General features: G+C 50.5%; 1 protein-coding gene and 1 long non-coding RNA gene across 2 annotated transcripts in view; one reads left to right on the top strand and one right to left on the bottom strand.

Moving 5' to 3' along the window:
• The first annotated feature begins 1866 nt into the window (after positions 1-1866).
• Positions 1867-27202, top strand: part of LOC136793637 (uncharacterized) — a 48016-nt gene continuing 22680 nt past the window's right edge. Inside the window, exons 1-2 of the long non-coding RNA XR_010839253.1 lie at positions 1867-1991; positions 11399-11473. This is a non-coding gene — a long non-coding RNA (uncharacterized lncRNA). The remainder of the gene's footprint in view (positions 1992-11398; positions 11474-27202) is intronic.
• On the bottom strand, positions 20842-21831 carry LOC131756670 (Golgi-associated RAB2 interactor protein 4-like; the record flags this gene model as incomplete). The annotated part of the gene is made up of 1 exon (XM_059063684.2): positions 20842-21831. A coding segment is annotated over exon 1 (990 nt), but the record flags the coding sequence as incomplete, so codon positions are not given.

Genomic DNA, 27202 nt, shown 5'->3' with positions numbered 1-27202 from the left:
ACAGGTGATGCCAGGATTGGTGTGGAATCTCTGAGAGATCATCAAGGACTCAGGCCCTTCCACCTTCTCTCTCTGCCTTCTTCACGGCTGCCGCGGTCTTCCCTCATGGCGGCAAGATGGCTGCAGTGGCTCCAAGCTTCCATTCTCATGTAGCAGCTTCTCAAGTAGGAAGAAAAGGGGTAAGGGTGAAATCAGTGAGGAAAAGCTTTCTCAGAGCTCTAGTAGCTTCCTTCTGGGTCTCTGGTCAGAACTGGGTCACAGGTCTAATCTTAAACCAATCACTGGACAAAGGGATGGGACGGACCAATCATGATACATCTACCTGGGCCTGATGGATGTACGAACAATTGAAAACTTGGGATTCTGTTAGCAAGAAAGGTTTGAAGCAGCTGTTTGGTGGGTTACACTGTTTCTTTCAGGAGAAAGAAACAGTGTCTGGCTGTTGTAGCCAAAAAGGGAATTTATTGGGAAGAAAATATAGGGTGGGGCCTGGAGGAAATAGGCAGAAAACAGCAGGAGCTTTTGAAATAAATGCTTTTCAGCCAGAATGGCCTGGTACAGACCCCTCATCACTGGGAAAGAATTCTAGTGCCTCTGTGCCTTGCGTCACTTGTTCGAGACAAGTCTTGGCAGAAGTAGCATATTGAATCAGGCTGGGGTTCAGGTCTATGACCTGGACACCTGGGTGCAGAGAGGAGCACCTGGCCTGTTTAGTGTCCCAAGTAGGCACCTACCAAGACCTTATCCAATGGGAGATTCTCATCCAATAGGAAAGAGGAGTTGGAAGCTGCACAGACAACACAAAGCCAGACAGCACAGCTAATATCCAGGAATTAGAAAAGCCTCTGTGAAGCCTGTGGCTTGGGAGATGCAGTCCTTGGGAAGCAGTGGTTGGCCTTATTTATTTCCACCATGATTAATTACCAGGAAACAAAGTAATGACTATATGCTCCATATCATTTTGCAAATCTTATTAACTGTTGGGTAAGTTCAATTTATTTACAACACTAATATCTGTTTTTGTCAGCCAAGTTGGCAGTGTGGTTAGCCGTTGGCAACTTCAAGGAATTAGAATATGGTTAAAACAAACATTAGAAGGAACATCGTCTCTGAGGAGGCTGGGCTGGGGAGGAGTTTCATCTTAGGGCCTTAACTGCAGCTGCTTCTCCCTTGGGTCTTTTCTGCAGCCCCGTGCTCCCGCCACTGCCCCCCCCGCCCCCCCCCCCCCCCGCCCAGGTAAGACATTGATAGGAGCAGAGGCTCCTGAGGGGCCCAGGTTACATCTCCAGTGACTTGGCGATGGGTTGAGTTGGTTAGGAGGAGAGAGGCAGGTGGTCTTGCATTTTACAAGTTCTATTGAATTGAGGCAAAATTTCTGGTCATCTGTAGGACCTTCAATTAAAATGAGTTGAATAGGAGTTTACACAGCCCTGTTTCATCAGCCCTGAATGCAGGGACCTGGGTCTGGGATGGAGGAAAGGATGGGGCAAGAGTGCGGACAAGGGCTTCCTTGGTGGCACAGTGGTTGAGAGTCCGCCTGCCGATGCAGGGGACGCGGGTTCGTGCCCCGGTCCGGGAAGATACCGCACGCCGCGGAGCGGCTAGGCCCGTGAGCCATGGCCGATGAGCCTGCGCGTCCGGAGCCTGTGCCCCGCAATGGGAAAGGCCACAACAGTTAGAGGCCCGCGTACCGCAAAAAGAAAAAAAGAAAAGAAAAAAAATAATAATAATATATAAATAAATTAAAAGAGGGCGGACAGCCAGTGATGCGCACACTCGCACCTGCGCATGCGCATACTGGCGCATGCGCCCAGTCGCCCCTGCGCACAACGGCGCAAACCGTGTGCGTGCGCAGTTCGTTCAGTCGGCGCCGGCCTCCTGCGATGTTCGTTGAGGTGAAATTGGCTCCTGGAGCCAGTCTAGTCAGCCTTGAGAATCCTGTGCCGGCTGTTCCTTCTTCTGGAGAGGATGAAGCCACGGAGTCTGCTGAGGTAATGGCCTGGGTTTTAATTGGTGCTGAGTGACCTCTTTGCGGGAGGCTTCAGGGTTCGATTCATGCTTACACTTAGGGACAGACGAGGTTCCCTCTTCTTGGGGGCCCACGGGGGTGGGGATCGTCAGCTTAGGGCACGTCAAATGTCCTTGGCTACATCCACTACAATTTAGACGCTTCCGATGTTTAATATCTTTCCTCGCGGTGCACACTGAACCTTGGCGGAGAAACTCAACAATGGTGGTTGGCACATCATGTAAAAAGAAACATTCTCTTATGAATAAAACTCCTGACTAGAATATTCAAGTCTAATCACTATGCAATTTTAATCATCTTCTTTAAACCCCGCCCCCCGGCCTGCCCCTTATCAGGCCCACTGAGTAGCCTCCTGAGGGAACATCACAAACTCTCTTACCAGGAGCTCCATGGGAGGGATTGACCCCCGTGCTCAAATCACCAGGCCTGAGGCAACCCTACACAGCCAAAGAGGAGTGAGAGAGGGGGAAAGGGGAGCCCACCCTCCTTCTGCCACCTGGATTCCTCTGGGACTCAGGAACCCAGCTGAAGTTGTCTCTCTGCCCTCACATACCCCTCACACACTCAGATTTCCTCCTCAGAGCCTCTTCCTTGCCCAGGTGGAGCCATGGATGTGTGTGACAGCTCAGTTTCCATCTACCCACCAAATCCAACCTTCTCAATGACCCCATGAAGGCCTGCTTTCTTCAAAGACTCCTTTCCTGACTGTCCTGCCCCTCCTAGACCTCGCACCCCAAACTCACTCTCTCCCCCACCATCGTTAAGGCAAGGCGTTTATTTCCCTCCAATCAGACACAGTGCTTCTTTCCTTGGTGATCTCTTTTTCCTGGCTTAAAGGCCACCTCTGGTGTTTACTCAGCGTGATTTCCCTGGACTACAGATATGATGTGTGTAGCAAATAGAAGGGGTGGGAGGCTAAAGGTAGTCGTTACCATCCATGTATGACATTCCTTCCAGCTTTTTTCTTTCCCAGTTCGTTCGTTCACTTGTTCATTCATTCATCAGTCAGAGCTTGCTCATTTGTCATGTGTCAGGTGCTATGAAAGATAAAGGGCATGAAAGAAAATGGATAAGACATGGTCTCTGCTCTCACGAAGCTCAGAGTCTAGTAGGGCAGGACAGTTACACAAGCAGATAGTAGTGAGTGCAATGCTGAAGCATTACGGGAGCAGTGTGGAGAAGCACTGAACCTGGGTGGGGATGAAGCTGAATTGCAAAGGATGAGGAGGCATTGGCCGGGAAAGGTGGGGTGGGGGACTGGAGATCAAGAGACAGTGGTCTCCCAGGGAGAGGGGACTGCACAAATAAGAGCCTGGAGGCCAAAAGGCACCAGGTGTGTGTTGGGAACTAAAGGTAGTTTAGAGTTGCTGGACCTTAAGGCAGGGAGTGGTGAGCGCTGAGGCCAGAGTTGCTACACACCCAGGGTGTCATCATACTGTAGTCAGTGCCGATGGATCCCCCTGCTGGGGACAGTTTTTGTGACCTTAGACCATGGCCCTGAATGGGTCCCAGAGGCAGGTAAGGGCTGAGCTTGGTGGGCGTTACAATTTGAAAAGGGCCAAAGGACATGAACTTCAGCCTCATGCTAGCCCAGCTCCCTGGGCCTCACCGTATGTGTCCTTCCAGACACCCACCCTCTGGCTCTTCCTTCCCGTTCCCTCCCTCTGAGGTCACAACCTTTCAGAACCGGAAGACACCTTAAATGCCATCAAGAATAAACGCCACCCTCTTTTTTTTTTTTTTTTTTTTTTTTTGGTACGCTGGCCTCTCACTGTTGTGGCCTCTCCCGTTGCGGAGCACAGGCTCCGGACGCGCAGGCTCAGCGGCCATGGCTCACGGGCCCAGCCGCTCCGCGGCATGTGGGATCTTCCCGGACAGGGGCCCGAACCCGCGTCCCCTGAATCGGCAGGCGGACTCTCAACCACTGCGCCACCAGGGAAGGCCAAGTCCCTCTTTTAACAAAGAAAGACATGGAAGCCTGGAAAAGGGGTTGCCGGCGGTCACACCGCCAGTTAATGGCAAAATCTGCCCATCTGTTCTTCCCTCAACCCCAGCTCCCTACTGGCTGAGTGGACAACACACCCAGCTTCCACCCCCTCCTCCCAGCTTCTCTGGGTATTTTCTTTCAGGCTTTCGGGTGTGCCTGAGGCGAATTTACTTAAACCTCTCCTCCAACAGTTCCTGTTTGGTGGGGGTGGGACCTGGGGTTGCACAGTAAGGCCGGAGGAGAGGTTTGTGGGAAATGCACTTCCTTACTCTAATGAGGACGTTTCCAGAAGTCCCCTCGCTCTCCCTGGTTGTGGGGCAGGGGCTGGGCACAACACAGGGTGGAAACTGTCGGAGGAGGTTCGGAAGAAGGAGGCCCCTGGGAGACAGACACAGATGTGAGGTAGGAGGGCCCCCCCACGTAACCTCTCGGTCAGGTGTGCTGGCGTAGCCTGGTGTGTGGTCTTGAGGAGAGCACAGAGAGCGGACACCAAACAGAAGGACATCTTGTCCTGTGGCCCTCCCCTTGGTAGTGCCCTCTGGGGGTTAGGGGCGGGGAGGGCAGCATACCAGGAATTATGGGAAGTGATCAGGAGGAGCGGCTGGCTTGCCGCGATGCTAGGGGTGATGCCTGGAAGCCCCTGGTGCATGTGCGGCAGTAGGACGGGGTCACACGTGTATCCGTTCTGTAGATGATCGCCTGCAGGTGTTCACTGTATCCTCGTCCCCTCCCCTTGATGTTGGTCTGTCCTGTGACTTGTTTTGGCCAAAGGAATGGAGCATAACATTAGCAGAAGCTGTAAATGTGCTCGTGTGGTTGAGCTTCACCCTGACACACAGAGCACGTCTTTAGCGTCCACTAGTCCCAGAATTCAGAGACGTGTGGGGCAGATGTGAACACGACCCGCGGTCTGATGCAGAGCCACCGCAGCCCACTTGCAGGCCTTTGAATGAGAGAGAAATAAACATCACCATCTGAGAGTTTGAGGCTGGCCAAGAGCAAATCCTAGAATACAGGTTCCTTTGCGAGTGACAGAAAGTACAAATGAATTGTGCCGTAAATCAAAAAGGTTTTATTTTCTCACATCGAATGTCCAGAGGTAGGCCATCCAGGGAGTTGTCCAGAGCCAAGATCCTACTAGCTTTCTGGTTCCTCAGAAGCTGTGGCCCTCAGCTTCGTGGTCAAAAGTGATGTGAATGCTCAAGGTGCAACCGTCGTGTCCACACTCCAGCCAGGAGGAAGGAGGAAGGAGGAAGGAGGGGGAGAAGAGCATACCCATCTCTCTAAAGAGACTTCCCAGAAGTTTTTGCACACCAGAAGTCATTTTCCAAGTATTTACAACATGGATTTCAATTAATCAGAATGGATGCCCTCTGTCAACGACAGGTACATGGGTACCTGTACTTGTGGGTTGTCCTGATCACATCTTTCCACGTACAAATCTCATTGGCTACAGCTCAGTCGCGTGACCACACCTGGCTTCAAGGAACACTGGGAAATGTAGTCTTTATTCCAGACGGCCATGGGCACACTTAGCTACTATCAAAGAAGGAGAGGACCTTTACAGTGGGACAGCTAGCATCTCTGCCACACTATGGAAAGTACTTAAAGCTCTCAGTACAGGTCCACAAACCCTTGCCACAATTTGAAAGACAATTTTTCTGAAAACAAGTATTTTTCAGAAATCATTAGATGGCAAAACTTGACCCGAAGTGTGTGTTTATCCCCCTTGTGAATATTCGTATATTTGCTGCAGAAATATAACGTTTGATCATGAGGTGCTGCCCTGGATCCCTCTAGGGTATTTGTATGTGTGTGTGAGATACACACGCAAGTACAGTATTTCCTGTAAAATCTTTTAAAAGTCTGAATTTGAAACCCATTTGGCTCAGGGGTTTGGATAGAGTGATCATACATCCCAGTTTGCTTGGGATATTCTGGTTTGCCCTTGTCCTGGTGACATTATTAATAGCTCTCCCAACTTTCACTTTCACAATTGCTCAGTTTGGATGATACATTTATAGGGTCAACCTATGGATAAGAGACTGTGAACCTGTACAAACTAAGCTCTCAGTTAAGGGCAGCTGTTATTACTGTTCCCCAGCAGAGCTCCTGTAGTGCCTATTGATATATACAGATATGCTAAAATGTTTCTTCAAGTAACCATTCAGCTCCTCAGGGCTAAACGGTACCCTCCTGCCGGTTTTGTCTCCATTCTTCATGAATTGGCCTCCAAGATAGTGTGGCAGTCAGTTTCATCCCAGCCACGTCTCAGAGAGCACAGGCTTGGAAGCAATGAACACTAAAATCAAGGCAGTTTTACTGAGTCAGGAACATGACTAGCAAATTCTGAACCTTGGCAGACTTTTCTCTCTTCATTCCTGGCGAATTTAAAAAATAGGTCTGGAGATGCCTGTGGATGCAGCAGAATTCCACAGGCATGATACCCTCTTCGCACCTGAGCAGAGATGTAAGGGAAACAGCTGAGTCAAAAGGCCTTTTCTTGCTTTCGTTAATTGTCCTCTGGGTCTCATGGCCAGGATCCCAGCTGTGAGCAGGGCCGGGCCTGGACAAACCCATAGAAGGCCCCCTTGTGTTCTCTTCCCCTCTGCTCCCTTGGCATCCATGTACCCTCTTAGCTTTCCCACCGCGAGGTGCAGAGAAGTGGATCCCAAACTTGGCTGGTCTTCAGTCAGGCCTGGGGTGTGTGCGAAGAGAGATTGCTGAGGCCTGCCCCAGGTCAGTGATTTGGGAGTCTGGCGCCAAGCCCAGGAATCTGTGTTTTAACTATTCCCCTGGTGATTCTGAAGAGCAGCCCAGTTTAAGAAAACACTGCCATGGTGCAATGAGCAAGGACTTTGGAATCAGACGAAGCGGAGTTCAAGTTTAACTTCTGTCACTGTGGCCTGGGGCTGTTTCTAAGCTTCTCTGAGTCTCAGTCTGCCCATCTGTAAAATGTGAAACTTCAGGAATATAATGTATTTTATTTTATTTTTAAAAGAATTAAAAACTCTCCTTTGAATATATAGTTACATTGCATTTTTTAATGCTCAGTGTTTTTATTGTGTTCACGCATGTGGGATCTTAGTTCCCTGACCAGGGATCCAACCCACGCCCTCTGCAGTGGAAGTGTGGAGTCTTAACCACTGGACCGTCAGGGAGGTCCCAATGTATTTTAAATTTAAAAAATTGTTTTTCAGATTGAAAGTCTATTCTTCTTCTCAAACATAAAATCAGACACTCCCCAGGTAGCCCATTAACACACTGGGAGAACCAAGGAGAATCTCATTGCTGAAAAGAACAGGCATAGGCTTGCCTCCCACCTTATCCTCTGCTCCCCTCCCATCCGGGACAGCAAAGGGCAGAGTTCATGACCTCAGGGTGACAACAAAAGCAGATTTGTCTATGCTTGGCAGGTAGTGTGCAGTCAACAAATATTTGTCGATTGCTTGCTTGATTTTATGTTTTTGTTTACCCAATTTCCTCTAAAATCTTGAGGAATCTAATTCTTGTTTGTGGGAGAGGCATGGTGGGAGAGAGGTGAACTGTGGGATTAGATAATATTTTATAGATGGGCTTTTATATTTCTGCTGTATTTGTGTCAATACGTCTCAATGAGAGAGGATGGTCTTTAGAGTCTGATGGATTTGGTGCCAGTTCTTGCCTTCACCATGCGGTCAGGACAAACGACTCTTTTTTTTTTTTAAATTAATTTATTTTATTTGTTTATTTTTGGCTGCACCGTGTCTTCGTGGCTGTGCACAAGCTCTTTCTAGCTGTGGTGAGCAGGGACTACTCTTGGTTGCAGTGCGTGGGCTTCTCATTGTGGTGGCTTCTCTTGTTGTGGAGCATGGGCTTTAGGCGTGCGGGCTTCAGTAGTTGTGGCAGGCGGGCTCTAGAGCACAGGCTCAGTAGTTGTGGTGCACGGCCTTAGTTGCTCCGCGGCATGTGAGATCTTCCCGGACCAGGGCTTGAACCCGTGTCTCCTGCTTTGGCAGCCGGATTGTTAACCACTGCGTCACCAGGGAAGCCCCAAACTAAACTCTTAGTGGATTAACACGTTGAAGGTTTACCTCATCCAAGTCACAGTCCAGTGCAGGGAGCAGAGGACAAGGTGAAGGGTGCTCTGTTCCATGTAGTCACTCAGGGAGCAAGCTCCTCCCATCTTTTTGGCTTCCTGGTACCCTGGGTCATCCAGATAGCGATGGGAAAGGGCATGATGTACCAAGGTTTTTATGGACTAGGACCGGAAGTGGCAAAATCACTTCTGTCCCTATTTCACTGGCAGAATTCAGTGATGCGGTCAGCCTAATAGCAAGAGGACCAGGAAATATAGTTTAAGACGTGCCTAGAAAGAAAAGGAGAAAGTGGATAGTAATGAGCAGTAGAAGGTTCTGCCAGAACCATTCATCAGCTCTGTGACCTTGGGCAAATGCCTTTAACTCTTAGCCTTAGTTTCCTCATCTGTACGATGGGAATGATACACATCTATTGGGCTAGTTATAAGACTTAAAAGAGATATATTACATGCTTGATACACAGTGTGCCCTTGCCTTTTACATACATGGAAGAGCATGTTTTCTTTCCTCTGAGTAGCCCCAAATACTGACTAGTTGAAAGTTTTGGCCTTCAATAAACTTTCCACCAAGCTAGGGGAACACAGATGAGAACACAGCTCCTGTCCCCTGAAGTGGAGGGTTCAGTTTGGATCATCTCTTTTAAGCGAAGCAGTGAGGCGGTCCCTGAATCTTGGGGGAGTTTGTCTTCAGGTGTTTTCATGACATGTGTTAAGGGTTTGCCGGTGTATTACCTTAAAAACGAGAAACGGGCTTCCCTGGTGGCGCAGTGGTTGAGAGTCCGGCTGCCGATGCTGGGGACGTGGGTTCGTACACCGGTCCGGGAAGATCCCACATGCCGCGGAGCGGCTGGGCCCGTGGGCCATGGCCGCTGAGCCTGCGCGTCCGAAACCTGTGCTCCACAACGGGAGAGGCCACAACAGTGAGAGGCCCGCGTACTGCAAAAAATAAAAAACAAACAAACAAACAAAACCCAGAAGCATCTGTACTCTAGTTACCTGAAGGAAAGAACCAGAAGACAATGACGTCCATGGCAGCACCAAGCAATTATGTTAATACAAGTAAAAACATTCTGATGACGCTTGGTAGTCTGTTGGAAAGATTTTGGAAAAAGTATTTTCTTCTCTTGAAATCTTTAAGCAAAGGTCAGTTTGTGCCTTTTGGAGTTAGTCAGCACCTCCCAGCCTAGGGGCAGAAGAACGGAAGCTGTTTCTTCTGTGGCCACCTTCTTCCCTCCTGTCCTTTCTTGGAATGGTCCTCCTGCAAATGAGACGCCTAAGGCTTCGTGCCTGAGTTGACCTACCCCAGAGCTATCCTCTGAGGTCTTCTTTATTGGAACATCCAGACTGCTGCCTAACCACTCTGGCCAGGTTGCAGAACATTCTGTGTACTTGACCAGCCAGACCCAGTGAGGACAAGTAGAAGGGGGTGGATGTAGGAGATGCAAGAAGAGGGGAGAATAGCAGAGCGTTGTCATGGGGAGTGGGACATAAATAATGCCTTGTTTCAGAGATGCAGTAATGCCCTGGGTGCTCTGCCCTCCACTGTGTACCCCGTTGGGAGGTTTTGGCAGGGCATGGGGCGTAACCAGAGCTCAGAGCCAGGAGAGGAGAAGGGGGGAGGGCTTGGCAGCCAGATGCTTTCTCTTCCTCTGACTTTTGCTGGGTCACTTACTAATGACAGGGAAGCCAGACTGTGCTTCTTTTCTCCGAATGACTTCCAGCCACATCGCTCCCCAAACTCCAACTGGAGGCCACTCTATTTTTAAATTTCTCTTCGGAAGTAGATTCCAGAATTTCCCTAAGTCTTCCCGTCAGGGGAGCTGCTGATCTCCAGTAAATCCAGGGTCACATAGCTTTCTATACTCATTTGCCTTCAGTTTGCATAAATTAGCATGCCGCCAAAAGCAAGCAACCCCAGGAATTAACACAAAAGGACTCAGCTTTTGTGCCCCAGGGAGGTGATGAGGGAGGCAGCGTCATCCCCAGAGAGAGCGGCAGCCCTGACTTGTTGGCAGGAGGTTCCGTCGTCCCCTTGGCCTGCAGGTCCTCAGCGTGGGCTGGTGGGAGGAGGCATCCTCAGATCTGAGTAAACGTCAGAAGGGAGGGAAGCTGGGGGCAGGGGTGGGAGCAGATGTGGAAGGTCCCAGTGAGACGGAGTGCCATTCCAGTGGAGACGGAGACAGCCCGTGGGGCGGGGACAAAGGGAAGAGGGGAGAAGGAGCAAGAGTGGGTGGGTAAGTAGAGGCAAGTTGGTGGCGAGCACTACATGGCCAGTTAGGAGGGCACACGGTGGACATTTGTTAGCTAGCGAGCTTACGGTCCGAGAGAGCGTGTGGCCAGGCGAGTTTCCCAGGAGCCATTTGCATCCTCTCTCGGCAGGCGCGTGTTAGACTGGGTTTTCTCGCTGGGGTCTGGAAAGTCATCCCTTGGGTCTCTGAGGTGTCCCAGCCTGAAAGTGCAGATGACAGATTTTAAGGTGGTTCCAGATGAGACAGGTGACAGCAGGACAGGACTCTGGGTTGTTTTCCCAGAAGGAGGAGCAAGCTACCCCGTCCGCCAATACCGCTCATTTCCCCGGTGGCCGCGACACTCTTGAACCTGAGTGAAGGGCGCTGCCTGGCGTAGGAGCAGAGGGAGGTGGAGCGGCCCTCACAGCCCGGGGAGGCTGGCACCTGATGCAGTGCCCACTGTCCTAGGTAACACACCTGTCTCTAAGCCACGGAGTTTACTGACTGCTGGCTGTAGGCTGGCCACTCTCCATAGTGCAGGGTCTGATACCTTCTAAGACCATGCACTCCGTGGAGTCAGCCCGTGGTACGGTCAGTAGTGTGGACTTGGGTGTCAGACCCCTTGGGGTTTAATCCTGGCTCCACCACTGGGGATCTTGGGTAAGGTATGTGAACACATCTGTGCCTCAGCTTCTTCATCTGTAAAATGGGAATAACACTGACTACTTCATAGAGCTGTGGAGAAAGAACTAAACACAATAATCCCTATAGAAGTCTTAGAACAGCAGCTGTGTGAGAGGAAGGGCTCAATCGATACAAACATTATCATATGCGGCAGCCCCAAATAAGATGCAGTGAAAACGATTGCAGAACTTGGAGAGAAACACGGGGTGGGCTGCTAATTTCTTGGCCCCGTGCCCAGTGTGGCAGCTGCTCATACAATTTCTACCCAAGCTGATGCAGCCACAGCACCAGACCGTGTGGACAAGGGCCAGTCGTGGGCTCTGGCCAACCACAGGCTAGGAAATAACACTGTTAGCTGATGATGGTTCCTTGTTATTTCCCCCTCCCTCCAGCAGGGGAGTATGAAGGAAAAGAAATGGCTCCTGTGTTCGTTTGGCTGGAGAAAGGGACCCCAGCAAGAAAGAAAGGTATGGGACCCTTGGTGACTTGTTTCTACCACTCCCAATAGAGGGCCCCTAGGGAGGGCCTGGCATCGTGGGCAAGAAGGGACTGAACATTATGAATGGTCTCTCTCCATGTCCTGGGCCTCCCATCACTTAGAGCTGGCAGAGGGCTGCTGGAATGAGGGGAGCAGGGACTGTGGAAGGTCACCGTTGTGCCTGGATGCAGGAGAATGACGGATGGACTCGTGACTGTAGGTCTTTATAACAAACATTCATAGAGCCTCTAATATGTGTGCTGCACCTGGGGACTCAGAAACTATAAGACATGGCCACTCCCCTAAAGGAGGTTACAGGCTGTACTAGTTGAAAAGAATTACTTCAATCCCTTCTTCTCAACACAGCCCTTCACAGGTGCCACTTCTCCCTCTGTCCTGGGCACTTAGACAGCCTTGGGGACTCTCACCGTTGGCCTAAGGTGACTTCCCTGACAGCACACCTGTGTCCCACTCTCAGCTTATCACCGACTTGCAGAACTGCTCTCTGCCCGAAAGCACTGGGCTGGCGGATTACAAAGAGTTCTGAGAGGCTTCTTAACAGGCTGTTCTCCACATCATTACTACTCAGATCCCAGAGCAACGTGCCAGCCGCCTGCTTTTTCTCCAGCCCATGCTCTTCCCTCAAGATCAAGCCGCTGGGAATTCCCTGGTGGTCCAGTGGTTGGGACTCCGTGCTTCCACTGCAGGGGGCAAGGGTTCAGTCCCTGGCTGGGGAACTAGGATCGCACATGCCTCGAGGCACGGCCAAAAAAAAAAAAAAAAAAACCTCCGGCTGCTGATGTTATGGGATGTCTCATAGCCCAGCCTGGGCTCCCTACTCTGGGCCCCATAGTCCGCTTGCTTGAAGTGAACGGAGGAAATAGACTGTAATGTAACAGAGTTGTTGTCTCTTGGACCTGGCCTTAAGAGTTGTGTCTTCGGGGCTTCCCTGGTGGCGCAGTGGTTGAGAGTCCGCCTGCCGATGCAGGGGACACGGGTTTGTGCCCTGGTCCGGGAGGATCCCACATGCCGCAGAGCGGCTGGGCCCTGTGAGCCATGGCCGCTGGGCCTGTGCGTCCGGAGCCTGTGCTCCGCAACGGGAGAGGCCACAGCAGTGAGAGGCCCGTGTACTGCAAAAAAAAAAAAAAAAAAAAAAAAAAAAAAAAAAAGAGTTGTGTCTTCTTGTTTTACATCACCTCCAATTTATCCTCAGCCTGACTTCAGTCATCACCAGCCTAAGTTAAATCCTGGATGCCCAGAAAATTTCAAAACTGGCTGCTAGTTGATTCTTGAATTCAGGGAATTCTTGGACTTTGGGATCAAAAGAAGCTACTTGTGTCTGGAGTACAAGGAGGTGGTTGGAGGGGGGCTGGTTATATGGATCCCAACTTGCCGTATCTGTGTTCCCCCCTCCCCCCATCCATCCATCTCTGAAGGCCAAGACCCAGGCCAGGGCTGGGACAGGCCTCTCTGGGCACAAAAACCTGCCAGCATTGATTTCGCTCCTGAACCAAGAGGCCAAAAGGACATTGTGACGGTGAGGCAATGAACGTGAAACAGAAACGAGTGGCTTTAGTTTCAGGAAGTCCGAAGTGGAAAGCAAGTGTTGACATTCTTTAAGACCCACTGTAGGCTGTATTTTGTGCTGCGCTAGCCAGAAGTCTGCTACTTACTTGAAGTAGGACCTTGGGAAAATCCCCTTCCTCTCTAGGCCTCAACTTCCTCATCTGTAAAGTGCATGTGGGATTAGTCAAGATCCTTCTGGGCCTGACCTGATATGGTTCTAGGTGTTCCAGTAATCTGTCACTCAGAGGACAAAGAGCCTGAAGGTATGTGGGGAGAGATGGGGAGGAAGGGACTAAGAAAGGTTCAGTGGGAGTCCCTGTGAGTTTAGCTAACTGATAGCAGAGAGGAAGAGAGGGGAGTAAAAACATAAAGCGAAAATGGGGAAAAGGGAAAAGCGTTTAAGAGTGGGGACTAAGGGGGCCACCAGCATGACCTCAGCGCTCCTCGGGCACATCCGGGCCAGTTTACTTAGTTAGGATGGGGGGTAGGGTTGGGAAGTGGCAAACTGTATTTTCCAAAGAGGGCCACGATGATATTGCCACCCGCCATGTTCTTTGACATCGTGATCTTACCATTTCCCTGTCAAGAGGTGGAGTCTCGTTCCTCTCCCTTCAAATCTGGCCTGGCCTTATGACTTGCTTGTAACCACAGAATGTGGTAGAAGTTATGCTGGGTGACTTCTGAGGCTCAGTCAGAAGCAGCTTCCACTTGGTTATCTTGGGTCACTGGATCTGAGGGAAGCCATCTGACTACCTGAGACCATCATGCTGGAGAGGCCACATGTAGGCATTCCCGTTGACAGTCCCAGCTGAGGCCCACGTACCAGCCGTTTCCCTCAAGGCACCAGATACGTGGAAGAAGCTCCTTTTGACTCTCCAGGCCAGCCTCGCTTGATACCACGAGGAGGAGAAGATTTACCCCGCTGAGTCCTACCCAGATTTCTCATGTAGAAGAATCTATAAAATATAAGAAAATGACTGTTGTTTTAAGCCACAAAGCTTTGGGGTAGTTTGTTATAAAGCAAAAGGTACCGGCACAGGATGGTAGGAGATGTTTAAAAATATGAGCTCCCTTGCAATGAAAAATCCTTAAAAATGTATAAACAAGACTTTAAAGATTTCAGAGATGTGTGAAATTTCAAAATTAATTTGGAAACCAACTTTAAATTTTGCCTATTAAGGACATTACAAACAAAACTACCGTTTTCTGTAGGTCACCGTATTATATATTTGAAAATATATTTTTATCATGAGAAAGGGAGAAAAGTCACTATATCCCACCTGAATGGCTGAAAGGAAAGAGGTAACCAGTATCAAATGTTGGCAAAGATGTGGAACAACCAGGACTTTCATACATTCCTGGTGGGAATTATTATTTCCACAGTCATTTTGGAAGGAAAATAGCTTGGCAGTATAATCAGAAGCTGAACATATGCATATATTCAATTCCATTCCTATGTATATGCCGAACAGAAGTTTATATATATTTTTACCAACAGATCTGTATATAGATGTTCATAATAGCACTATTTTTATTTTTATTTTTATTTTTTTATTTTTTATTTTTTTTGCAGTACGCAGGCCTCTCACTTCTGTGGCCTCTCCCGTTGAGGAGCACAGGCTCCGGACGCGCAGGCCCAGCGGCCATGGCTCACGGGCCCAGCCGCTCCACGGCATGTGGGATCCTCCCAGGCTGGGGCACGAACCTGTGTCCCCTGCATTGGCAGGCGGACTCTCAACCACTGTGCCACCAGGGAAGCCCAATAGCACTATTTTTAATAGCCCAAAGCTGGGAATAACTTAAATCAATAACAGAATAAGTTGTAGTATCATCACACAAAGGAATACTGGAGAGCAGTGAAAATAAATGGACGATCGCCAGGAAAGTCATGCACAAACCTCATAAATATGATGTTAAGGAAAAGAAACCCGAGTCAAAGAGTACATACTATGTGATTCCACTATGTAAAGTTGGGGGTTTTTTTTGTTTTTTTTGTGGTACGCGGACCTCTCTCACTGTTGTGGCCTCTCCCATTGCGGAGCACAGGGTCCGGACGCACAGGCTCAGTGGCCGTGGCTCACGGGCCCAGCCACTCGGTGGCATGTGGGATCTTCCCGGACCGGGGCACGAACCCGTGTCCCCTGCATTGGCAGGTGGATTCTCAACCACTGCGCCACCAGGGAAGCCCTGTAAAGTTGAAAAGCAAACAACATTCATCTGTGGTGTTGGAAGCTAGGGTAGTGGTTACCCTTGAGTGGCTGCAAGGGGGCCCTTCCAGAGTTGCAGGGATGTTCTGATTCTTCGCCAGGTGCTAGTTTTGTGGGGTTGCTTATCTCGTGAAATGTCATCGAGTGGTATGCTTACGATGGCACACTCTCCTGCATGAATGTTATAAATTGACCATTGATCAACATTGGGGTTAGGAACCTCCCCACCCCCAGGTGAAAATCCCTATATAACTTTACAGTTGGCCCTCTGAATCCGCGGTTCCGCCTGTGCGGGTGCACCCAACCACGGACTGTGTAGTACTGTAGTATGTATTTAGTAAAAAAAAAAAATCCAAGTTTCAGTGGACTCGAGCAGTTCAAACTCGTGTTGTTTCAGGGTCAACTGCACTTCAGAATATAATGTTAACAGACAAGGAGGCAGGACATGATCTCAAGGCCAAGGATAGATGTTTAAAAAACTAATTTAGTTTTATGAGAAGCAATATATTTGTTCTTATTTTTCCCTTGAACCAGTGTATATTGCATTGTGGCAGGGTCCTGGGACTGTGAAAGTGTCAGTGGGAAAAGAAAAGAGGGGTGCCGTGGTGAGCATCAGCTGAAGCTGTGGGGAGCAGGCTAGCTGTCCAGGGAAGGCACTTCTCAGCAGCTCCTTGCTGCTGCATTCACAGTACCTGCAAACTGTATCATGTACATGCATGTGCCGATCTAGAAAGGTGTTTCCCAACCTTTCACAGGCTGTGGCACATGTGGAAAATGACATCATTGGAATGGCACACACTGGGGTACCAGATGGGGCTCCTGGCAGCCCAAGCCAAGTGGCCTGGTCCTCCAGGTGCTCCCACGATGAGGGGGGTAACAACCTCAGCACACCGGTGGGATAAGGTCCTCTTACAGAGAGTGTGGGAAGCCATGGGCCTCCATTATCCATTTCACATTCTCTGAACTGGCAAAGGGGAAGAGTCTAGGTTTCCATTGCCCTTCTGCTCTTGGAGAAACCAACTCTGCACACCCCTCGGCCCTGGGTTACAGGTCCCATTTGCAGTCATGAAGATCATGGGGTTCAGGGGAGTTGTGCGGCATTCTGGGTCTCTCCTCTATGCTGTGGCCTTACTTCTATTTCTAGCCTCATTTCCCACCGCACAGCCCGCTCTCTCTGCCGAGCACATTACACCCTGGGCACACTGCAGTTGTCTGTCATCTGTGAACATCTCCCAAGCCCTTCTCCCTCTCCATCACACCATTCCCTGTGCCAGAGCACTCAGCCCGCCATCCCTGTGCTAAGCCCTCCACTTCTCCGTGAAGCCTCTTTCTGTACACTGAGGCCACTACCACGCTGTGATTTGTATTATAGGCGCGCGCGCGCGCGCGCGTGTGTGTGTGTGTGTGTATTGTATGTGAACATCCTCATGGTCCCGGATTCCCTATCTTGCCCACAGTAGGTGCTCAGCAGTTGTTTCTCAAATGGCTTCCATGCTGCAGAGGGACCCTGGCACTAACTCCACCCCTGTTCTTGGCGGTGACTCATTGTCCCCTTGGGTTCGGATCCCCAGCCTCTCAGGGACCTTTCAGCCATTTCAAGCTCTACAGCTCCACTGCCAGGGGCCTGGAGCCATGCCGCCTGGATGAGACACATCCTCATTGCCCAGACCCCCCCACCTCCCCTAGCTCACACCTTTGGGGTTGGCATTAGACTAATTGTGGTGTGACAAAGCGAAAGGGTCACGGTGACTCAGCCTCAGTGCTGACTCCCCTCATTCAAGCGCCAACCTGCAGTACCAGCATGTGGCCACAAGGGGCTCTCTGGGGCGACTCTTTGCCCAGGGGAGGAGGGCTCTCAGATAAACAAGGAACTTCTCAGGGGCTCTGCCCCTCTCCAAGTGCTGAAGCCCCACTGACCGCCTCGGCTGCCTTATCCTGATGTTTTACCCTTAGCCGTCTAGCAGCTGTTGTTTTCTATCTGAACACATTACTCCTTGCTTTCCCGTTGAGCCTCTTTTCTGGCCACCCACTCTACTGACCAATAGCCGCCACAGGGGCAAGTCACCTCCACCTCTGTCAGTTCTACTTCCTTTAGATGAGGGCCAGACCTACACCATGAGCTCCCCGTCTTTCAGGATGTGGGCTGGAAAATTGTCCTGTTCCATCTCTTCAACACCTCCCGACTCTGCCCCCTTCTGTCTCCCCAGTGCCACCCAGGTTCAGGGCTCCCCAACTCTGCCAGGATTAATGCAGTGGCTTCCTGGAGGACCCCGTGTCTCCAGACAGCCCCCTGCCCATCAACTCTCCACCCTGGAGCCAGAGGGATCTTACTCCCATCAGACGCTGGCCTTCAGTGGTTCCGCAAGTCTCATACACTCAAATAGTACCCCAGGCTCCCCAAGACCCAGCTGCCTGATTCTCCAGCCTCACGTCCCTCTTCTCTTGCCCTCCAACCAGTGGTACTGACATACCTGTAGTTGCTTAACACACCGTGACGTTTCAAGCCTTTGTACTTTGCACGCGCTCTTTCCTGTGGCCTGATCATCTCCAACCCCTCCCCCACCTTTACCGTTGCTCCTCATACTTCCTTCACCTGGCTGAGCCCTATTCATCCTTAAAAGTGCCAATTCCCCTGTGAAGCCTTCCCTAACCCCAAAACCCCTCCTCTGAATAGATCCAGTCCCCAAACACACGTCTCTGATTGTATTTGTCACTCAGAGTTGTGATAATTACTCGTGCTGTCCTGTCTCCTCCACCATCCGTGTACCTCTATGCGGGACCGGGTTGGCACACTGTCTGAAAGTTGTTGCACTGAGGTAGCTCCCTCTCTGCACCATCACCTCCCACCCTGAGCAAGTCCTTTAAATGCTCTGAACTTCCGTTTGCTTATCTGCAAAATAGAAAGATGTGAGCATCGGAAGGGGGCACACACATTCAAGAACTTTATAAACGACTAAGGGCTATGCACATGGTTTTAACACTTTTTCTTCCTTCAGACTAGTGTTTAGCTGCACTTGCCTGTGTGGAAATCATAAGATCAAAGGAATGTGATGTGATCTTTTCGTAATTTCTCCACCTTGGGTCCAAGGAAAAGCTGGTGGAGAGTAAACCATTCATTGTGTCTCCCTGCAGCTCCTAGTCTTCTCGGAAGCTCTGGGTTAATCCTGGGGTCAGGAACCTTGTCTGGCCAGGGGCAACAGTGCCTATGTGTAGGTCTCGGGCTGTCTCGCTTTCTCATCAGTGCTCCCCACCAAGTGCCCTCCATTCCCTCCACCAACAGAAGAGACCTCTCCCCACCCTCCCGTGATGAGGTCTGTGGAAGTCACAAACTGAAGGTCCAATCAACAAGGATGCTCTGACCTAACAAATAATCTCACTCACGTGAGGGTTAAGGATTTGATTTTGGAGCCCCAAGAAGAAAAAAGTTCCTGAAGATTTGATATGGAAAAACCCTTCTGAGTAGGGCATTCCAAAGTTTAATTAGTGGCTGCAGGAGGACTGGACGCTGGGTGTTCCAGGAGTGGACGCTGGAATTCCAGGTGGGAGCGTGTTTATGGCTGCAGCGCGGGTCATGCCAGAGGCTAGAGGTAGAAGCCAGGGAGCCAGACGCAGCTCAGGGGTGGTCTGGATGCTCTCGAGAGAAGGCCAGCTAAGAGCTGTGAGCTCACTGAAGTCCGATAACCGGCTCCCAGCCCCCACCCCTCCCTCCGCTCAGTCTAGTAAAATTGATGCTCATCTCTGTAGTTTTGGAACATGATGGTAAGAATGCTGGTGCCTCGGGTTCTTGTGCCGGTCCTATCTCAGGCTTGTTTGCTTGCCTCCGTCCCGTGCCCCGGACAGGGCTTTGCGTAAAGAAGTGGGCTGGTGGATGACTGTTCTGCAAAGATCCCATGTGCGACTGGAGCAGGTTACCTTCTCTGAGCCTCAGTGTTCTTACCTGGAAAGTAGGCATATCGTTCCTTCTTTTCCTAATAACCAAACCAGCGTTCTTGTACTTTACCTTAAATAAATGTAATTTAAAGATGCCAAGCCTTTCTGACATCACTTTTGTGCATAAAGAAAAGTGAAAAAAAGAGAAAGGCATTGGCAATAACTCCATCACAACTGCCGCGGTGACCTTGCTGATTTCAGAGTTAGTAAAATGTGAAAAATACACCACTTGTGTACCTACCATCTTGCCTAAGAGATGGAGCGATTCCCAGCAGCACTAACAGCCTTGTGTCAACCTCCTTGACCTAGCCTTTCCACCCTAGAGAAAACTGTCCCAAATTTTGTGTTTACTCTTCCCTCATTTTTAGCTACAGTTGTTTTTAAAACATGTACCCTATGCAATACATTGTTTGGGCTTGTTTCAGAATGGGCTTGTTTCAGTATGGTTCCGTGAGTGGAATTGTATCCCATTCTTTTGATGTTTTTAAAAATCAGGAGAAGTTGATCTATGCTAATGTGTGTAGCTTATTTATTTTTCACTATTGAATATTGCACTCACTTCATAGTCTGCTGTATTAATTCTGTTGATGGAAATTTGGGCTGTTTCCTGTGTTTTGCTGTTAAGTTATTTTTGCTATACACATTCTCACAGTTGTTCCTTAGAACATGTGTGTTTCTCCAGGGTATATACCTGGGAAGGGAACGGCTAAGTCTAGGTGAGAGTGCTTGCTGTTCTGATTGCTAGCCACTACTGCTGCCCTTATTTCTGTCCACTGAATAGCCCGAGGGGACATGCGTCCCTGTTCTTGCTTTGTTTACAGGCCTTCAGAGGGAATAAGCATTTATAAAAAACAATACGGGCATAGTGAAGGAGAGCTTCCCAGGCCATAGTCTGACTTTCCACCATGGCTGGGGGTGTGGGGGGGCAAAGCCAGAAAGGAGTGGAGGCCAGATGGAGCACCGCTGTTGGCGCTGAGCATGTGTGTGAGGTGGGGCTGCGCTTGACTGGACACTGGGTCTCAGACTGTGGCGCAGCTGACCTCCCAGAATCCACTGTGAGGCTCCGTCTGGGCTTCGGGACCTAGAAAGTCAGACAGAACACGGCATGCATTCTCAGATTTTTATTTCAATTTCCGTAGGAAACTGCAATGGGCTCTCCAGGGGTATTTCCCTGAGCCCTGGTTCCCTTTGCAGCTCCCAGCTCTAGGTCCTTCAGCGGTCGCTGGCTCCGTGGTCTCAGATGTCACACCACCAGTGATTTCCAGGCCCTGGCCACTCTCTGCTGTCTCTGTGATGGCCTCCATTCGGGTCCCTTCCACTGCCTTCGGCGGGATGCTCACATATTCCTCGCGTGATGAGGCCACACTGTCTTTGTCGTAAGCTTGGCTCTGACATTCCTGAAGAAAGAGCCGATCCTGCTGAGTCTCTTGGTGATGGAACCTGAACTTGCTGTAGGTAAGCTCCTGCCCGATTTGTGCGAGGTCCTGGACTCGTTGGTGATGGGAGCACGGCTGATGGCTTTGTGAGCAGTGCCCTGCTTGTTGTCCCCCGGGCTGCCGTGGCCTTTCTCCTTTTGGTCGTCTCTAGTGGCTCTCCGGCTGCCTGAGCCCGGGCCGGCTGCTTTTTGGATGGTCTTGTTCCCCGCAGTGCCCCCAGTGGCTGTGTTGGTTTTACTTGCTCCTGGACCCTTGCTGGCTGTGGCTGCTATGGCCATGCTCTGCTCTTCGGGGGCAGGAGACTTGATCTCTGCCACGCTCAAAGCACCCGCTGCGGTGCCGCCTGCCACCCCTGCTGTCTCCACCTTTGTCGTTGCCCGCGATGCTGACTCTTTGTCAAGCACTGTAGGTTTTGCTTTGGCAGTGGCCACATCGGACATGGTATCGGGCTTGTGGGAGTCCAGTTGGATCCCCTCCCCGCCAGCAAAAGCTGCAGACCCGACCGCGGCCACCTCAGAGGGCGTGTGGAGGCTCCTGATGCTCACCTGGTCCTCATCCCACTCTCCTTGGAAATCCTCCACTGCCGGGCTCCTCCCGTCCTCCTCCTCCTCCTCGAACAGAGTCCTGCAGATCATGTCCCCGGCTGGAACAGCGTAGGTGCGGCTGTGACCGTCCAATGGTGGTCGCAGGAGGTAAATCAGCTCTTCCCAGTAGGCGAAGAGGTCTTCCTGCGCGTCCAGAGGGGCACACAGCTGCAGGTAGAAGGAGCGGCCAGTGGCAAACTTCACGCGCAGCTGTCGTTTGTCACGATCGTGCGTGGAGATCCTCACAAACTTCAAGGGAAGGAGCCTGGTGAGCTCTAAGGTCTTGGCAACCTTGTGGCTCTTCCCCTTGGTGGGCTGGCTGTGCTCAGCGTGCTGTTCACAGCCGGTGGCCCGTCGGGCCAGCAGCATGATGTCTGGGAGTGGGAGGACGGGGCTGGTGGATGCGATGCCCACGGTCACCGTGCAGTCACAGTTGTGCACGTCAATCACGTGTCCCCTCTTCGTGATCTGGATAAAGTCGCTCTCGAATATCGGCGCGTACTTGAAAATGTCGTATTCGCCGTTGTGCAGTTGCTGCTGCAGCTCCCCCATGGTGCTTTTGAACAGGCCCAGCCCGGTGCTGCTCTGGGCCGTGTGATACGGGAGCAGAGAGTCCCCACTCATGGCTGTCTTCGATCACTGCCAGGCAGCGTGGTTAAGGCGGGCCCCTGGCTCTTCCCTCCCTCGGCCTAATGGGCCGAAGAGCAGAGCGAGCTGCGGTGCTCCTGCGTCACGCAGGCGGCCTTACGGCAGGTCTTCCAAGCCCAGCCCACAGGCCCCCACCTTTGCCTCAGGGTCTCCCAGAGGCAGGGGTGTGGGTAGGGGCACCGCTGGTCACAGCGGGGACTCTGTAGGGCGGCTGGACCCCAGGCTGAATCTCTTCAAGTGTGTAGAGAGGTATGGTAGGCTCCCCCTCGGCCTCAGCTCACTTCCGCTTCTGGGTTTTTATCTCCCCAAGCGGCTGTGAACGTCAGTCCTAGTGAGAGAAGTAACCACTTTCTCGGCCTAAGGCCCTGGCACAGCCTATTTATCCTCTGATGCCCTTTGTGACCTATCACTGTCACATAGCCCTTTGCCTCATCCCCCAGCTGCCCCGCCCCGCCCGCCCAGTGCAGGGCCCCCATCCTCTCACAAACGCGCCATTGCCCCCGCGGAGGACAGGCCTATCCTGCCAGTGACTGAGGTGGCTACTAGAATAAAAATGTCTTCAACTGGGAAAATTTTGTGTGGGTCCTTTTTCTTTTCCTCCCCCAGATTTAGCTACTGGATGAAATCTATAGGAATGTATGATGATGGGCTAAATTTGAACCATTTAAGCCCATGGTTTAATTGTATCGAATAACGTAGAGCTGGCAGTGGCGATCCTTAGTCTGTCCTTTCATAACATCTCAGTAAACATCGATGGTGATTTTTAATAATAACATTAAAAATTGGTAGGAGGAGGCAAGAAAAGATAGAGACAGACAGAAGACTACATTAACTATTTAGGAGTTCTGGCTGCTAAGATCAGGAAAGGAACCTCAGATCCAGAACTGCCCTCCAAGCCCAGAAACCGTGAGGTCTCACCAAAGATTTCTCTTCTTGTTTTTTTGGTTTTTTTTTTTTTTTTTTTTCCACTGCGTTGGGTCTTTGTTGATGCACGAAGGCTTTTTCTAGTTGCGGCAAGCGGGGGCTACCCTTCGTTGTGGTGTGCAGGCTTCTCATTGTGGTGGCTTCTCTTGTGGCAGAGCACGGGCTCTAGGTGTGCATGCTTCAGTAGTTGCAGCACGCGGGTTCTAGGGTAGGTGGGCTTCAGTCATTGTGGCGCGTGGGCTCAGTAGTTGTGGCTCCTGGGCTCTAGAGCGCAGGCTCAGTAGGTGTGGTGCACGGGCTGAGTTGCTCCACGGCGTGTGGGATCTTCCCCGACCAGGGATCGAACCCCATGTCCCCTGCATTGGCGGGTGGGTTCTTAATCACTGTGCCACCAGGGAAGTCCTCACCAGAGATTTCTATGAGACTTCTCTCCTGGACAGTTGCACGTGCAAGCCCCTTACCTGACTGAGTGAGATGGGTTGTAGTTTTTGATGATCAGCAAAGCCTAAGTAAATCAATGCCCACGTGGGAAGTCCTCAGTCATCTTTCAACTGCCCGTTCAAATGGTACCTCCTTTGAGGAGCCTCCCCTGAATTACCTAATCGAACCTATTCTTCCTTCCTCTGTGCTATTGTAGAATCTCATATGTGTCTCTTTTACAGCATTAATCTTATTTTATTCAGTTTTAGATTTACTGTATTATTTTTAAAATTTCATATTAATTTAGAATTATCTTGTCATTGTCTAGAAACCACAGTTGTCTTCAAATATGGTTGCATTAAATTTATAGGTCAATTTGGGGAGAATTGACATTTGATCATCTTAAACCTTCTAATCCATGCGGGTGATACTATCTAGTCTTTTATTTAAACATTTTAAATATCTCTCGGCTTATACAATGTATTATAAAAATTCACTGTAGATGTGTTGCACATCTTCCAGTAAATTTATCCCTAAATATTTGATGCTTTCTGATATTATTGTCAATGGGATTTGTAAGATTGTAATTTTCCAGTTGTTCGTGCTGGTTTATTGGTTTTTGTGTGTTGATCATGTGTCCTTTCACCTTGCTAAATTCACTTACTAATTCTAGTTTTGGTGTTTTTTTGTTTGTTTTTTTTTAAGGATTTCTTGGAATTTTCTCTGTAGACCATGATGCTGCCTGTAAAGAAAGTTTTACTTTTTCCTTTCCAAACTGTGTGACTTTTATTTCATGTTCTTGCTTTATGCATTAGCTAAAGGCTCCAGCCTAGAATTTAATAGATGGGTTAAGAGCAGTTATCTTTTCATTGTTCCCTCTCTCAGGGGAAATCTTCAATCTTTCACCATAAAGTATGTTGTTAGCTGTAGTTTTATTTCAGAGTTGCCTTTTGTCAAGTTTAAGAAATTCACTTCTAGTTTTAGTTTTCTGGGCATTTTTATCGTGAAGGATTATTGGTGTTTTTCAAATGTTTTTTCTGCATCTATTGAGCTGAATACTTGATTTTTTTTTTTTTTTTTTTTTTTCGGTACGTGGGCCTCTCACCGCTGTGGCCTCTCCCATTGCGGAGCACAGGGTCCGGACGCACAGGCTCAGTGGCCGTGGCTCACGGGCCCAGCCACTCGGTGGCATGTGGGATCTTCCCGGACCGGGACACGAACCCGTGTCCCCTGCATTGGCAGGTGGATTCTCAACCACTGCGCCACCAGGGAAGCCCTGTAAAGTTGAAAAGCAAACAACATTCATCTGTGGTGTTGGAAGCTAGGGTAGTGGTTACCCTTGAGTGGCTGCAAGGGGGCCCTTCCAGAGTTGCAGGGATGTTCTGATTCTTCGCCAGGTGCTAGTTTTGTGGGGTTGCTTATCTCGTGAAATGTCATCGAGTGGTATGCTTACGATGGCACACTCTCCTGCAAGAATGTTATAAATTGACCATTGATCAACATTGGGGTTAGGAACCTCCCCACCCCCAGGTGAAAATCCCTATATAACTTTACAGTTGGCCCTCTGAATCCGCGGTTCCGCCTGTGCGGGTGCACCCAACCACGGACTGTGTAGTACTGTAGTATGTATTTAGTAAAAAAAAAAAATCCAAGTTTCAGTGGACTCGAGCAGTTCAAACTCGTGTTGTTTCAGGGTCAACTGCACTTCAGAATATAATGTTAACAGACAAGGAGGCAGGACATGATCTCAAGGCCAAGGATAGATGTTTAAAAAACTAATTTAGTTTTATGAGAAGCAATATATTTGTTCTTATTTTTCCCTTGAACCAGTGTATATTGCATTGTGGCAGGGTCCTGGGACTGTGAAAGTGTCAGTGGGAAAAGAAAAGAGGGGTGCCGTGGTGAGCATCAGCTGAAGCTGTGGGGAGCAGGCTAGCTGTCCAGGGAAGGCACTTCTCAGCAGCTCCTTGCTGCTGCATTCACAGTACCTGCAAACTGTATCATGTACATGCATGTGCCGATCTAGAAAGGTGTTTCCCAACCTTTCACAGGCTGTGGCACATGTGGAAAATGACATCATTGGAATGGCACACACTGGGGTACCAGATGGGGCTCCTGGCAGCCCAAGCCAAGTGGCCTGGTCCTCCAGGTGCTCCCACGATGAGGGGGGTAACAACCTCAGCACACCGGTGGGATAAGGTCCTCTTACAGAGAGTGTGGGAAGCCATGGGCCTCCATTATCCATTTCACATTCTCTGAACTGGCAAAGGGGAAGAGTCTAGGTTTCCATTGCCCTTCTGCTCTTGGAGAAACCAACTCTGCACACCCCTCGGCCCTGGGTTACAGGTCCCATTTGCAGTCATGAAGATCATGGGGTTCAGGGGAGTTGTGCGGCATTCTGGGTCTCTCCTCTATGCTGTGGCCTTACTTCTATTTCTAGCCTCATTTCCCACCGCACAGCCCGCTCTCTCTACCGAGCACATTACACCCTGGGCACACTGCAGTTGTCTGTCATCTGTGAACATCTCCCAAGCCCTTCTCCCTCTCCATCACACCATTCCCTGTGCCAGAGCACTCAGCCCGCCATCCCTGTGCTAAGCCCTCCACTTCTCCGTGAAGCCTCTTTCTGTACACTGAGGCCACTACCACGCTGTGATTTGTATTATAGGCGCGCGCGCGCGCGCGCGTGTGTGTGTGTGTGTGTATTGTATGTGAACATCCTCATGGTCCCGGATTCCCTATCTTGCCCACAGTAGGTGCTCAGCAGTTGTTTCTCAAATGGCTTCCATGCTGCAGAGGGACCCTGGCACTAACTCCACCCCTGTTCTTGGCGGTGACTCATTGTCCCCTTGGGTTCGGATCCCCAGCCTCTCAGGGACCTTTCAGCCATTTCAAGCTCTACAGCTCCACTGCCAGGGGCCTGGAGCCATGCCGCCTGGATGAGACACATCCTCATTGCCCAGACCCCCCCACCTCCCCTAGCTCACACCTTTGGGGTTGGCATTAGACTAATTGTGGTGTGACAAAGCGAAAGGGTCACGGTGACTCAGCCTCAGTGCTGACTCCCCTCATTCAAGCGCCAACCTGCAGTACCAGCATGTGGCCACAAGGGGCTCTCTGGGGCGACTCTTTGCCCAGGGGAGGAGGGCTCTCAGATAAACAAGGAACTTCTCAGGGGCTCTGCCCCTCTCCAAGTGCTGAAGCCCCACTGACCGCCTCGGCTGCCTTATCCTGATGTTTTACCCTTAGCCGTCTAGCAGCTGTTGTTTTCTATCTGAACACATTACTCCTTGCTTTCCCGTTGAGCCTCTTTTCTGGCCACCCACTCTACTGACCAATAGCCGCCACAGGGGCAAGTCACCTCCACCTCTGTCAGTTCTACTTCCTTTAGATGAGGGCCAGACCTACACCATGAGCTCCCCGTCTTTCAGGATGTGGGCTGGAAAATTGTCCTGTTCCATCTCTTCAACACCTCCCGACTCTGCCCCCTTCTGTCTCCCCAGTGCCACCCAGGTTCAGGGCTCCCCAACTCTGCCAGGATTAATGCAGTGGCTTCCTGGAGGACCCCGTGTCTCCAGACAGCCCCCTGCCCATCAACTCTCCACCCTGGAGCCAGAGGGATCTTACTCCCATCAGACGCTGGCCTTCAGTGGTTCCGCAAGTCTCATACACTCAAATAGTACCCCAGGCTCCCCAAGACCCAGCTGCCTGATTCTCCAGCCTCACGTCCCTCTTCTCTTGCCCTCCAACCAGTGGTACTGACATACCTGTAGTTGCTTAACACACCGTGACGTTTCAAGCCTTTGTACTTTGCACGCGCTCTTTCCTGTGGCCTGATCATCTCCAACCCCTCCCCCACCTTTACCGTTGCTCCTCATACTTCCTTCACCTGGCTGAGCCCTATTCATCCTTAAAAGTGCCAATTCCCCTGTGAAGCCTTCCCTAACCCCAAAACCCCTCCTCTGAATAGATCCAGTCCCCAAACACACGTCTCTGATTGTAT

The sequence above is a fragment of the Kogia breviceps genome, chromosome 1 (assembly GCF_026419965.1).
Source record: "Kogia breviceps isolate mKogBre1 chromosome 1, mKogBre1 haplotype 1, whole genome shotgun sequence".
NCBI lineage: Eukaryota > Metazoa > Chordata > Mammalia > Artiodactyla > Physeteridae > Kogia > Kogia breviceps.
This window is presented reverse-complemented; position numbering and strand designations above follow the sequence as displayed.